At 41.1% G+C, this 15,514-nt stretch overlaps 2 protein-coding genes across 4 annotated transcripts in view; one reads left to right on the top strand and one right to left on the bottom strand.

Moving 5' to 3' along the window:
* The window catches only part of LOC111869930, a 33,833-nt gene extending 27,229 nt beyond the window's left edge, over positions 1 to 6,604 (bottom strand). Inside the window, exons 1-2 of one of the 3 annotated variants that reach the window (XM_023861822.2) lie at positions 6,425 to 6,604; positions 2,317 to 2,524 (exon numbers count right to left, since the gene is read on the bottom strand). In XM_023861822.2, the coding sequence (XP_023717590.1) occupies positions 2,317 to 2,509 (193 nt within the window). In that variant the 5' untranslated portion in view covers positions 2,510 to 2,524; positions 6,425 to 6,604. Of the gene's footprint in view, positions 1 to 2,316; positions 2,525 to 3,408; positions 3,453 to 4,750; positions 4,817 to 6,424 lie in introns of those variants that run through there. The other 2 variants (XM_033753606.1, XM_033753607.1) reach the window with 2 other exon arrangements.
* The window catches only part of LOC111869929 (acyl-CoA Delta(11) desaturase), an 85,095-nt gene that overhangs the window by 8,441 nt on the left and 61,140 nt on the right, over positions 1 to 15,514 (top strand). The window lies entirely within an intron of this gene.

Raw genomic sequence — 15,514 nt, 5'->3', positions numbered from 1 at the left:
GCTTGAAGTCCGTCCCGGAGGACTTGTTCCCTGAATTTTTCCGCCCTTAAAAATTCCACTACCTCCGCCGGGTTTGAACCCGCGTACCTTGAGTCACGAGGTGGGAACGTTACCCCTAGACTACGGAGGCCGCTGTATGCATATGTTAAGTAAGATAAATCTAGCTCAGACGTCCCAGAAAAGTAATATTCATTTTAATAATAATATTTTTCCATCTATGCCAGGTCTCAAAATTCATTTCTCACTGTATGCTTTTAACATAATTATCTTCAACATAATCCTCCTACTCCTTTCATGCATGCTACAAGTTCATCTCACCTCATTCTTCTTGATTTGGCAACACTATAAACCTTCCCCAACCCTCGCATTAGTCGACAGTCAAATTTGCTTAACATACGTCACGGTCTCATGAGCATGCTCATGCATAGCAGGCACAGTTGAGATGTCAAGCCTTGATAGAACTATGATAATAGTTCTGTGGTCCTTAGCTCTTGGCCAATTGTAGGCTACAGCTGAGCACAGGACACTGACGGAACTGTATTTCATAGGAGACAGTCATAAATCCCACTTGTATTGCCTTGGTATTGAACCCAGGGCTCGGTAATGTGAAGCCAGCAAGTAAGAGCATGAGCTATAGCACAGTAACTTAAACAGATACAGTTTGCGATCGTGAATACAGAAATAACCTTCGCGAGTTTCCACGAGGAAACGGGAAGCGGAAGAAGAGAAAGTTCCATTCCTGTCTGCATTTATCCTGAGAGCTGCAATAGCGGTGCGGTTCATTACCACGTGGTCCTCAGCTGTTCCTACTTATGAGCAGAAGTGAAAGTTCAAGCAAACTGTACAAGGAAGACATCCGTGGAAATAAATATACACAGCTGTTCATTCCGTGGCGCTATAGCACGATTGGAGTCTACAACTCCTCTAAATTCTATGAATCACTGTTCGCTTGGTGTAAAGTATACCTTGTAGCTTTTAACGTCAATAACTACTACCACTAGTAGACTCTAATAGATGTGTGAAACATGTCATCACAGAAGTACAACATGCCAGTTTGCAATAATTCGTCATTGAACACAAATATTTCTTGCAGTCTTCATCCCGTTATTTTCCATTCGCATAAAAATATCCAAACTAAAATGTGTAACTCCCTCTTCAGATGGCTCTGTATTACCATACGAAACTTCAGGGCCTCACAACTTGATTCTAAGTACCTCGAGTTTCTTACGTCAGTTATTAGAGGAGGTTGATGTAAAGATAACGCTCTAGACTTTTATTCGGAAGATATTGAGTTTGAATCTTGGCCATGATACCAGGTATTCTGAAGTTTGACTTCATCTTCCTCAGTTTCTTTAGGCGATTACTTGGATAAATTCCTTTTTAGATTACAGTTGTTAGACCCTGAAGATAGAGGCGACACGTTTCTCCAAAATGTTGATAGACTTTCAACGGACTGCACGGCGTTATATCCCAGAAGGTAGAACTCTTCGTAACCACCGCCGTCAGAAATTCCGAGTCCTACAAGTGGAAGAATATTGAAGAAAGCAGTCTTCTGGGATTTGGCACCGTGTATATGTGGTGTTAACCGACGTTTCGGAGGAACGTATCGCCTCCATCTTCAGGGTAGAAGAAAAAATAAGAAATCTGCAAGCGAAGAGACCGTGAGAACCGGTAAAAGCAGACTGCTGCTCACAGTCTGCTTTTACCTGTTGGAGGCGATACGTTCCTCCGAAACGTCGGTTAACACCACATATACACGGTGCCAAATCTCAGAACACTGCTTTCTTCATAGTCACCGCCGTGAAAGCCTCAAATCTTACATGGAAGAATATTCATGAATACTGGGAACCATACGTAAGGATTTCGAAAGAGACTTTCTTTGCCTGTTTAAAGGCGCAGAGAAGCTGAGGAATACCGTGAAATTGTTTGCTAATATGCTTATAACTCGGCAGATAGTCGAAAGGGAAGAAATGTAACAAATCAGGACGTATTAGAAGAATTAAAACCAGAACTCGTAGTGGACACAATTCTGGAGTATAAACCCAATTCGTTATCACTTTTTAAAAGGATGCAAAGAAAGAGGTTTCAGTAATATTAAAAAATAACCGACCACACGGATCGAGGACCTGAGGAGTGTCTTTGTACTGACTACTCGATAAGTGAACCCAGACTGGGTCAATAAGAACACTTGCTGCTTTGATATGGATGATGGTGCAGATGACGACGATGATTATATTCGAAAAGGGTAACTCAATGTCACGCCACTTTGGCACAGGGAAACTTTAACTTCGCTTAATTACAGCACGGAATTCTTACCGAATCTGGGATGTTCGAATATGACTACTTGCTCCAGTTTCCTCCAGTGGGCGTATTCTGCCAGGAAGCAGGAATTTACAGACTCGAAGCGACGGTAACGTTGCTGAGAACTCGTCTTTGAGCCGCTGGCCACAACGAAGAGTATTAACAAAATAACTGCTCTGTAGTAGCTTTCGTATTCCTCACGACTCATCCTTCGTCTGTTTACCTGAAACATTAAACAAGTTTTACCAGTAACACTAGTGAACAGCCTAGCATTATGACACTATAATTTTGGCAATGTCCTTCAGCAGATTCGTAGGTATTTTGAATGGATTGCATATTATTAGACGAAGTTGTATCTACTACATTTCTTTATTTGATGTCGAATGAAGGAGAATCACGTTCTGCGAACTTGAAAGAAACGGAGAAGAAGTGGTGGTGGCATATTTCAAAGTATAATCCTGAAATTCTCCTCGAGAGACTGAAGATAAACATGAAAAACTTTAGACAATATAGTAAATGTTCGAACCGAGATTGGAACCGAACATCTCTCGACTCGATATCAGGAGTGTTACCATATGAGCTGATTTTCTAGGTTGGGTTCCTTAACGACACTAATTCAAATAGTGAGCTTATATAGCGTCGAATATGTGGGACTTTATCATGAATGGGAAATGGGTATGGATTTGAAGGGCAGCGGCTGTGGTCCCCTTGAAATAAGTCTTCTGTAGCAGTAATAGGCTGGCGAGACAAAGGAAACTACGAAACGGAAATACAGTATGCGCCGAAACATTCAGTACTGAAATGAAAAGACGTCCTGTTGATACGACTGTCTATTCATGTGAAGGCCCCTTGCACGACAGGACCTTCTCAAATCCTGAAGAAATGGTCCAATCACCTGTCCCTGTAGCGTTCTTGGGTGACGGAAAGAGCATTGTCTTCCTCACCCTCAATGAAATAGGGGCCTAATATACCGTGTGCTGAGACGGCACACCGTATCGTCACACGTGTACTGTGTAGCGGTTTCTGGACGATAACATCTGGCTTCTCAAAACGAAGGAAGCGAGTTGTCTGGCGACCACTTCCGTATGAGCGGAAATAATACTCAACTATGAATACTTTTTCCTCCGTCGAGAGACCCGTTTCCAACAACAATTGCACAACAATTGCACAACGCAACTTCCTTTTCACTACTGGGAACACGTGCGGCTGTAGCTTAGTCCCGTCGACAAACGCACATGCGCGTTCGAGATGCGCGAGTTTCAGTACTTCAAATTTGGCGCATACTGTATTTGAAGCCGTTAACTTCCAGAATACAAGTACAGGAGACTATTGTTACATTTCGGAGATCAAGAGTGTATTGAAAGCATTTCTCTTCACAGTTCACGAAATAACATGCTGTAAGTAAATTTTTTAAATGATTATGCATTCAGATATTTCAGTAGAACGCAAAGTAAGAAACTTATGTTCTTTTCTTTCTTAATTATAACTTATTCTTTGAGAGGAGATATTTTTCTTTCCGTGTTAAGAATAGAAGTTTTAAACAAGCTCATTAGCTGTTTCCCACACATCGACTTCTTTTTGTAAATATATTGAGAATTTGTGGAAGTAAATTATAATAATTACGCTTTAATATCATAAAATAAGTGTCTTATTTGATACTGTCTTCGTCCTATCCATTGTGAGTACCGAAATAAATCGTCGAGATGGAGTACTTATTTCTTATATTGTATATTTTCTGAACATCATACGAACGCTTATTTATTCTTCTTCTTCTTCTTCAGGTTACGGCTTAGGACTTCTGACGGGTTTGGATTCAGAATTGATTTCTGTTAATACTAAATCTTTAGGCTTATGGTAAGACTCATTGAACAGGAGATGGTTTCATTACAAGGCCTCCACCTATACATAACACTATAAACACAGAAAAAAACTTGGCTAAACAATCTAGTCGCGAGTAGATTTCTAATCAACGATCCCAGTGTTGGAGTAATCGAAATTACTATGGACTTTAGAGTGTGCGCCCTTCATAGTTAGAAAGACAATAAATTTTTATACAAAAAGCTCTTTACCTTTGGTCATAAATTAATTTACGAATTTTCTATGCACTAATGCACTATGATTTGGAAATCAGTTTGTTTTATGAGATGTCAGGTCTTTTCGGCTGTTGAAGTTCACATTTTATGATACCACGTGGCCTAACAAGTGAATTTCCGAAAAAAAATTATATTCTCTTAATTATTACTATGTCCAGACCGGCTTTGGGGTCCACTCACTTTATTAAGTGGATCGGTAACTCTATTCCTGGAAGTCAAACGAACGGAGCGCGAAGCTAACCACACGCCCAAGTAACGTCTAATTCCAGAGTATGTACGGTATTACATCCAAGATTTATATACGCATTCATACCGCAGAATCACATATAAAATCTTTACTTTTTTATATACGATACCTGAGTTCCTGACAACTTTGTTGTGTGAATATGGAGAGAGGAGTTTCTCTACTGAAAACACCAGAGTAGACCGTAGACCATTATAACTACTCAAGTACTCTGATACACTAGCCGAAGAATTTCGCCGAATCAATGAAGGACTGAAAGACAGGACAAGGATTTCGAAAGCCGTAGCCATATGAAATATTCACCACTTGTCATTTTCACGAAAGCTGCCTCTATGTGTTAAGGAGATGATAAGGCCAGAGAAGAAACCCATGTCGTGACTGAAGCAGATAGGAATTCTCTGACAAAGTGCCTATACAACATTAAGTTTCCCAGTATAAGACGCATCAGCATGGACGGACTCGACCTATTCAATCTCTTCCGCAAATTTATTATCAGTTGTCATGTAAGCCAACATCCATCCTTCAAGTAATCTCAAACCCTTGTAAGAAATTTATCATTCCTTTGGAAACAAATGTCACCTTGACTGCTCTGGGAATATCGATTGCCACACAATACACAATAGCCTAATGGGCGAAACCCTGTCGCACATCCCAAAGGTGAATTCACAGCACCCCGTTCATGTTGAAACTCTTCTCTCGATTTAGAACTTCTTTCAGTACCTCAAAATTTTAGATATGTGCAAATGAGTAAATCTGGAAATGAATGCAAAATGTTGGAAAGCTTGGCGGGAAGTGACTTCATGCGAGGTTTAGGCACAGCTGGAATGCTGATATTAAAATTTGTCTTAAAGAAATAGTGCATAAGGTTGCAGAATTGAGTCATCTGGCTTAGTGAGCTCTTTTTACTGTGACAATGAAGCACCTGGGTCTTATAAAATGCAGACATTTCTTGATTACTTGCAGGATGTGAGGTTCTCAGAGCAGTGAATATGAAGACTTTTATTTTCAGAGATATAATGCAGTGCAATGATTTCCTTGGCACTACGGCCCCAGTGGGCCTAGGCCTACCTCCATGAACTTCTCCGTTCACTTCTATTTTTCTAGATCTTACAAATTCGGTAGGACTTTTTGGGCGGGTGATCAGCTGGTCGCAAAGCCTCTACTTGTACACAAACACAGAAAAACGCACACAAATATCCATGCCCTGAGTGGGATTCGAACCCACGATCCAGGTTTCCAGGCGAGCGAAGACAGTTGTGCAATGATTAGTTGAGCGAATATTACAAACATAAGGACTCTATTCCGTGGAATTATTTTTCTCTAATTTAAATATTTCTGACCTGAAATCTATCGTTTTGTACACCAACATTATCTCTGAATTACGAGTAGTTACATATGCCTTATTCTTCTTCCTGTTCCTCTGCAATGAATTATGGTTTCTGCACTGTTACGTTTCAGAATTAATAATGAAGTTATGAATCATGAAACCGTTAAATAGTTCCGTTCAGTGTGACTGGTTGAAATTTTCTTATTTCCAGTCACATTGGACGGAACTATTTAACTTTTTCTTAATATTAGCGTGACGGACCAGAATGAAACAAATCAAAGTTATGAATCCTTAGATATTTTGCAGGCCACCTGGGAAAGTTTGTGACTCTACAGGACAAATAAAACAGGGTAACGCGGTCCTACTAACATCCATGTCCCGAGCAAGTTTCAAACCTGCAATCCACGTGCCTGAGGTAACATGGCCACAGCGTTATTACGTCTTAAATCTACTGTTTACCTTACGGCTTCTTGTGACGTGTACTTCGGTGTAACTCTTTACGGAAACCACTGCAATTTGACTTCTGCAGTATGTCTGATGACATGGTATGTTACAAAGACATCAGATAGTACGATAGTATGAGTAGTCCCTTCGAAACCTAAATATGCTATGCCAACTGCGAATATTTCTAGTACTTCAAATGTGACAGAAATGTTAAAAGTAAAGATTATGAGTTTCAGAAACAGAAGAGATGCTTACAGAACACTTTTATAAAGATATAATTCCTTAATTTACGTGTTACTTAATTCAGATTTTATTTTCTATAACAAGTAAGCGTTTATTTGCAATAGCTGTTCCATACATTTAGTGGAACAAAGTCTGGAATAAGAGTATGCCATAATGGATCACCCCATCACTGCCACAAGCAACAGAAAGAGCTTAGACTTCATATCATGATAAAGCTGTTATCTTTTACTGCACGTGCTGATGTCCCTCACGGGTGTATAACTTACATAAGTGTATTCAATGGAACAAAGTTCTTACTGTGAATCTGACACTACCTCAGCTAGTCAAAAAATCTCCCGCTCTGTATGGAACTTGAATATTCATTGTTGCAATAACCAGACTCCGTAACTGGACCATTTCCTGACTCAGGCGAATCTCTCCCCCTCAGTCATTTCCTTCAGATCCATATTAATGCTCTCTTTCCATACGCGTGTAAGTTTACTACGTGGCCTCTCTTGAAATTGCAGTGATTTGTACACCGAAGTACACAACGCAAGGAGTTGTACGATGAATGATAGATTATGGCGTAATGACTCTGTGGTCATGTTCCTAATGCACGTAGATTGCAGATTCGAATCCCGGTCAAGGCATGGAGTATGTACTGCTATGCGCGCGTTACCCCGTGTTGCTTTGTCCTGTACAGGCAGAAACCTTCCAATGTGCCAATCCTCCATTCAAGAAGTCGTGCCAAGTGTCTCAGGATTCATAGGTTCAGAATTAATTCTGAAACCTATCATTCTCGATTATATTCGCCATGACGCCTCCGTCATTGACAAAGTATGAAAATGGCGCTGCCGATTCAGGCTGCTCACACGTCTGGTGCTACGCAACGCATCGAGTAAGTGTTCCACGATTCGCTCATCGGCTCTGGTTCTCTGCAAGGTAGCCCTGCTTGCACATATCTATCTATCTATCTATCTATCTATCTATCTATCTATCTGTCTATAGCCCTACAGCCGTTTGTTGGACCTTGGCAGAGTTTCTAGTTTCTTAATCCTATACACAGTCAGTAGGACTCCTTGAACGGGGGTTCAGCCAGTCGCAAGGCCGCTGCATACACACAAAACAACACAAACACAGAATAAACACACACAGACATCCATGCCTTGAGTGGGATTCGAACCCACAATCCCAGTGTCCGAGCGAGAGAAGACGTTTCATGCCTTAGACTGTGCGGCCACTGTGATTGGCGCCTACGCGTGGATACAAACGAAAAAAATAACTAACTAATCCCGTGGAGAAAAGTCGTTAATGATAAACTAACAGTTGATCAGCTAAACAAGAAATCCCCCAAATTTTATGGAACCCGAAAATTCATTACCGTGCTTAGAAGAGCCTGAGAGTCCGTGACTTTGTATAGCACTTGGTGATGTGTTACTTTCTCAAAATGAGGATTATTGCCCCCCCCCCGTGCCCATAAGCATGTGTGGTGTTGCCCTCGTTTCACTCAAAGTTAAACAAACTTGATAATCGCGTTAGTTGCTCAAGGTCTCTCAGACCTCTCCACAATTTTTTATAGCTAAATGTGCTGTAGCTCAGTACAGAAGTTCAGTTTCAGTTCTGTGGAACTTTGCGAGAGTCGGAAACAATAATATACTTTTCTCAGTCACTCTCTGTAACAGGCAGGTATACAGCAGCAAAAGTTCACATAGATTAAATGTCTATGAAAATAGGTTTCATTCCTTAATTTGTTTAACGACGCCTTAAATGACACGTTACAACATGCATATCCTCGCACATGCCCGGAGGAAGCGAGGCAATCTGCTAATATTCCCAGGCAGTGTAGCCGGGCTCGGAGTCTAGAATGGAACTCAAGACTTATCGAATACCGTTCGGCGTATAAGTAGATCAGGCAAGGGAAGTTTCGTAGTTCTGATTTAAAAATTATATCTGCTGTCATCACTAAACTGGTGATGTGTCATGAGGCAGATTCATGTCCAGAGCTCAGTCTAAGGTTGCGTAATAGTTCACGTGTTCCTCAAAGAAGAAATTCAGTTCAAAGCAGCAGTTAACCAGTGAGAGTTGTAGAGGTCATTTTGTTCTTTGAACATTATTTTACGACGAAACTTCTACGTGTAGAAAAATCCGCTGGTCATCATGTGAAAATTTGTCATTCACCCCTCGGTCAAGGGGAGCTCTTTCTGTTGTTATGTTTTCCAAAACATGGCACGACTAGCCAAGTATTTCATTGGCTGACGACACGTGTTTAACATGCTTTTCCATGTTCAAGTCCGGTGTTTTTCCATCCAATATTGGTACCACGCATTTTCTCTTAGATTGATATTTGGAAGGAAAGAAAGCAAAGAAGGAAGGCATTTTGCGAATCCGCTCCAGTTACATTTAACTTACAAGCGTAACCTAAAATAGTCGTGTCGCTAACTTCTTAACATGGAAATGTAGAAGAAACAATGCCAAACTAGTAAAAATATATCTAATTCCCAACTTCTCATAGTGTCACGTACAATGGTTTACAATTACGTGCATATTTTCGCTATTGCCATACTGTTGCGTCTTATTCTACATAAAAAAAAACTCCTGAAGAGGATATGATGTTCTGGGATATAATACCGTGTAGTCCGTTGAGAGTCAACCGGCGTTTCGGAGGAACACATCGCTTCAAACTCCAGCTGATACCTGCTTTCACGTCAGCTTCTTGTTCAGCTTATTCTTCGACCTTGAAAATGGAGAAGCTATGATCCTCCGAAACGTCTGCTGACTATCAACGGACTACAAGATGTTACTTTATATCACTCTTAACTCAGGATATATTTTAGGATAAACATTTTAAACATGGAGGTAGTGAGATATTTACGTGGCTTGCCTAACATTGATTAGATAGTTAATTCATTTTTTTGATGGACTTGACATGTTTTCATGACAGGCAAATCTGAGGATTTTTTTTTTCCTTGGCACTACAGCCCAAATTTGGGCCTAGGCCTACCTCCATGAACTTCTCCGTTCACTTCGGTTTTTCTAGATCTTACACATTCGGTAGGACTCCTTGGGCGGGTGATCAGCTGGTCGCAAGGCCTCTACCTGTACACAAACACAGAAAAACGCACAGAAAAATCCATGCCCTGAGTGGGATTCGAACCCACGTTCCCGGTTTCCAAGCGAGCGAAGACAGTACATAACTTAGACCGCTCGGCTACCGTGACTGGCAAGTCTGAGGAATGCAGACACAATACTGAATAGTGAATCCTGTTAGAAAATTACTGGTAAATTAATATAAAGTTTAGAGGAAAATAACAAGGCGGATTTTATTGAAATGGAAACCTATGAGCACATCCTTGGTCTTTAAGTTGGGGGTTCGGTCTCTTACCCGGCAAATGTAAGGTTACAGAGTGTGAAGTATGTTAGGCTTAAGCTCAATAGACCACTGTAGGTAGCGGTGCAAGGGCCGAGAAGACCTACCCCTCACACAAGTTAGGGTTGCGAGCAAGTAAATTGGCTCCCCAATGGTCGTATCTACCTTTAGCGTTAAAAGACAGTCAGTGAGCGAGTTGATTGATTGGTTAGTTACTACAATGAAGAGCGCTAGTGTTTTATCGTCTCTGTTAGGCCTGCAAGAGACTTGCTTTTTTAAGTTTTGCTGTGTCCGCACGACTTTTTCCACAAAATTAGTAATTTTGTTCAGCAACTGCTGAAAACACACACACCCACACGCACGCCGATTGAGATATGCAACCCACATGTATGTCACTGAAAACATGGACAGATAATATGCGCATACTTCACTAGTCACTTATTAGGACTGAATATTTTACTAGAATGTATATAAATTTAAAATAAAATCATTTTAAAAGTGATAGGCAGACATCGTAATAAGTTTCTACTCCCACGTTGTATTTTATGGCCAATCTCAGTTTAAGGGGCGCCATATTTCCTGAAAATGTATGTAACTCCTTTCTTTCCTATCGGAAATAGCAGCAGTAGCAGCACTACTTGTGACAATACTCTTACAATAGGTTGCCTGCGTGTCTTTCACTAAGAAGTTCCTCAGGCGAATCGGCTTGGAGGTTCAGTTGCTACTAATGTTAGTGTTTTGTCGAATTCGAAAGTTATGCAGTAAGAATGTTCCCACAGTCGTTGGTATGAAGTTTATTATGTTCTAGGATATAATACCGTGTAGTCCTCTAGAAGATCACTGACTTTTCGGAAGAATATTCTGTCACCGTCTTCAGGGTGAAAGATGTGTTGAGCAATCAAGAAACAAGAAGAATGCAACAATTTGAATCACACTCCTTGTTGCTTGCTTCTCGCTGTTTGCTTGTTTAACAAATCTCTGACCCTTGACGGGGTTTTATTGCAGGTCTATATAAAAATGGACTATTGAAGTTAAAAACAGAATTGTCTAACTCCGTGGTATTAGTTAGTTAGTTAGTTATTGGAGAGGGTGGGTTTCCCCATGCACTTAAACCTGTCTTGGAACATTGTGCTTCCCTCTATGATATTCTACCAGTCTCTATATCCTACCGGTACTGGTGCTTACCATCAGTCCCGCCCAGCCAGCGAGACCGGCTCTATTAGCGGATAGGTATCTATAATGCTTCCCCCATCTACCAGAGGTATTAAAGACTGCTGTTGGGCGGGAAACGTCCGTAATTTGGCTCAGTGACCTCCTTTGGAGATATGAGGTTCTTTTACGTGCCGTAAAGCTACGACACGGGACCCACGGCTTAAAGTCCCTCCCGGAGGACTTGTTCCCTGGATTTTTCCGCCCTTAAAAATTCGACGACCTCCGCCGGGTATTTGAACCCGCGTACTACGAGTCATGAGGTGGGAACGTTACCTCTATACTACGGAGGCCGCTAACTCTGTGGTATTAGTCCGCAAGCGAACTATACCGACCGAGCCACCTCCGCTTGTCGGCGAAGTTAGTGCCATATTTAGCTGATAGAGTGTGTCGCGTGGTCAGGGCAACGAATCCCCACGGCCGTTTATTTCGGTTTTCTAGAACGGAGCAGCTATTTCCTTCAAATACCTCAATTATCCTCACGAGGCTGAGTGGACCCCGTTCCAGACCCACTACTTCTCAGAAAATCTGGTAGCGTCGGGAATCGAACCCGGGACATATGGATCTATAGCCAGGAACTCTGACCACTAGACCACACAGATGATCCGGATGCTCTCTCTGTGTGTGTATATATATATATATATATATATACACACACACACACACACATAACACAGTGGTAGTACTGTTCAGTGTTTTTGCAAGACTTTGATGTCGATAACTGGAATGAATTGACCTCGCAACCTTCCATTCTTCCATTGCAAAACAACAGCTTAGCAAATGTCAATAGGCCGAAATTTTATTTGCTTATACTGTAATTTTTAATGCCGAAAGCCTCTACTATTAAGATAAACGGGCCTAGAGTTAATTTTCTTCACGACTTCCGTATATCAAGCAAACTTTTTGATTTGTATTTCTTCTGAAAATTTACTAGATATACAATTAAATTAAATCACTCTTAAATCACAGACTTAGACCGAACACAGGACATAAGATGAGAAGCCGTCAACCCTCTGGCGTTAATAATGTCATATGTCTGGGTATCCATGACAGATAGTTAATGGGTTGTGGCTTTAAACGACGCTGTTTATTGGACAATTACTCATTTACACTCACATTTACAATCACTCTCAAATAACGGCCCTTCAGACGAAGCGACCTGATTAGTCCGTCGTCTCGCGTTTTCTGTCCAACGGTTATGCACTTACACCGCTATTCTTGGTGGAGCGTCTTGGCTCTTGGATCTTCTTGGATCTTCTCCTATCTCTAGTCAGATCTCAACTGTTCTGGTCTCAAGTCAAAGTCAAAGTCACATTGCGACTGACGCTCAGTCAGTCAGTAAGTCTTGGTGTCGAGCCACGTTTGGGGCTCATGACCAGATGTTCATTATTACAGTTTGACTGTTTCTGTGAGGCGTCCTCTCTGACGAGAGGACGGGTCTGTTTTTTGTACATGCTGCTGGCCCTTGCCAGCGCAGTATTTCTAGGGTCCGAGTCCCTTGGGACTCGCGACCGTATTTTACTGTCTCAGATTTGAGACTACCATTTTCGTCGCCTCGTACGACTCGCAGGGTCACGGTGGATGTATTCGAACCCGCCTTCACAAGAGGTTTCTGGTCTCTTATCTTCTACCCTCTTAAGTAGCTCTTCGAGTACCGCTGAGAGAACATCTTGTCGAAGGGTTCTGTTCCCCGTGTTAGCTAGAATATTCGTTAGCGGGTTTATTCGTTGTCTAGGAATTGCTAGCTGTTGACTAGCGATAGACGCTGGTTGTCAGCGCAATGTCTTAACAATGAGTTTCCTAGGAAGTCACACTTCTCTATGCAGTGGATTCACCTGTCAGAATACTAATTGATATGATCCTAAGCCACTTCCACACACCTCACACCCTCATAACCCGTCTCCATAAGATTCATCTTGATGTTAACTTTCCATCTCCTTTTCAGCCATTCGAGTGGTCACTTTCCAAGAAAGTTGCCACCGCAATTTTACATTCCTCGCCATCCCCGACTTAGTCGCATGTCTCTCTCGCCCTAGTCTCATTTATTTCACTTTTCTAAATCAGTTAGAAAGAAAAACACAAGCCGTTTCTCCTTGTTTGGGCTCGACCTACATATAAACATGACTTTATAACTGAAGACAGTTTATGATTATGTACGTGTGGTACTGGCTACATGTGTTTGTTATGTTGTTCTAGCGCCGTGGTACATTTTCCTTGCTTACAAAGATAGTATCTGTGTTATCTGCGGAACAAAGCTATAACTACTTTTTTATTGCTAGTGGGGTGGGACTAAGTCCCTTGTACTGCGGCCACTCCTGGCCTATTGTACCAGCCCCAGATGATAGGTGAGGGTGATTGTGGAGCAATTGGTGGAATGAAGATTGGCATGGGAAACCGAAGTACTCGGAGAAAACATACCCCAGCGCCACTTTGTCCACCACAAATCCCACTTGACGAGACCCGGGATCGAACCCGGGCCGCCGCTGTGGGAAGCCAGCGACTAACCGCTTGAGCTATGACGCGGCCATAAGCTATAACTTACTTTATCGTTGAATTGAAATGTGATGGAACATGGTGAGTACAAAGTGATAAAAGAGAGAAAGAAAGACGGTGAAAGAGAAAATACGAAAGGAGTAATACCCTCGAATTTCAATGGGCTTTACCACTGGTATTTTAAATTTCTTTTGTACCACCCCGTTTAGATTCCGATATTCTCTTGAAAAACGAGGTGGTATTAATTATGCGACGGAAACCCTGTGTACTGCGTTACAAGCGCCTTCTATGCTGTTGCTCCTGCTGCTGCACTGTCTGCTTTGCTTGCCACCTGCTTTCCCGCCTGTTCCTCTCTCGGTTTATTCTTCGACCCTGATGATACGGGAGACATGTTCCTCCGAGATGTCTGTTGACTTTCAGCGGGCTACCCGGCTTTATATCCCGAAACAGAGAACTCCTCATAGCCATTGCTGTGAGAACCTAAAATTTTCTACATCTGCTCACAGCTTTCGTAAATTTCTTTGTCTTTAAAAAAGGGTTATTTGCGGAATCTTACGCCAAATATCAAGCGATAATATACAAAATATTAACCTGTATGCATTTGTGTTTCAATATTATGAAGTACTGCAAATAGTTACAAAAATTTGATATGCATCAAAATAGAAAAGACGATTGTTAGATCTATGACACTTCACATGGAAGTTTTATAAGATTTCATACTTCCATCATGGAGATTATATTCTTAAAACATGGCGTTGTGGAAAGAATACACTATTTTTATTTCCTGTCAAATCCATAAAATATATTTATTCATGCATCAATGACTCTTCAGTCTTTCGTTGGGCCCTAGTTTTTCTTCAGTTTCGTAATCTATCTTATACTGTCGGTAGGACTCCTTGGGCGAGTCATCAGCTCGGCTCAAGGCCGCTGCCTAAACACAGGACAACAAAAACAGAATTAACGCACACAGACATCCATGCTTTGAGTGGGATTCGAACTCACGAACTCAGCGCTCGAGCAAGCGAAGACAGTTCAAGCCTCAGTCCGCGAGGTCACCATGATCGGCCTGAAAACTTACAGGCTACAGTAAAGCTTGTATGAATTACAAGAGGTTAATAATCAAGCTGTGTTTTGCTTAATTTTCACTACTAAAAATTCTGACTGCCTTAACATGACCAAGTAAACTTCGAGTATGAATCGTCATCATATTTGTTTAGAAGCAATTAGAAACGGCAGGCTAAATCTAAAAGATTTCTTGTCGCGAATTTTTAAGCCTAAGATTAACATACAGTTGGATTACGGTTCTACATAAAACTACTTATAAGTCTGTTGGTGTAGGAATTATCAATGGGTGATAAATATTAATACAAGCATTATACAATATATGATACCTGCAATTAGGATCCTAATCAATTTAAATTTGGTTTAAAATTTATACCGAAGGCGATAATAATCTAATGAGAACTGATACAACTAACTGATAGGTAAGTTTATAATAATGGACTTGAAAGAATTTTCCAGAGCAACTGAAAAAGATCGATCACCTCTAAATCTATAGCCTTTAAACCAAGGAGGTATTGTGTATTGTTTTCTCTGTAACATCAAAATATACAATCGAGTAATGAATTCCTTTTGCCATACTGAGCATTTCTTAAGCTACAATTTTCTGTAACATTTATCAGTGACTCACCGCCTTTGGTTGTGAAGCAGTATAGAGATAATGTCCACGTGTCCGACTGTCTACTGAAGGTTAACTTATTAGAGATAAAAATTTTACCTACTTGCGGATAAACCTACAAATTTAACGAAGTCTA

Source organism: Cryptotermes secundus, unplaced genomic scaffold (genome assembly GCF_002891405.2).
Source record: "Cryptotermes secundus unplaced genomic scaffold, Csec_1.0 scaffold979, whole genome shotgun sequence".
NCBI classification, from domain to species: domain Eukaryota; kingdom Metazoa; phylum Arthropoda; class Insecta; order Blattodea; family Kalotermitidae; genus Cryptotermes; species Cryptotermes secundus.
This window is presented reverse-complemented; position numbering and strand designations above follow the sequence as displayed.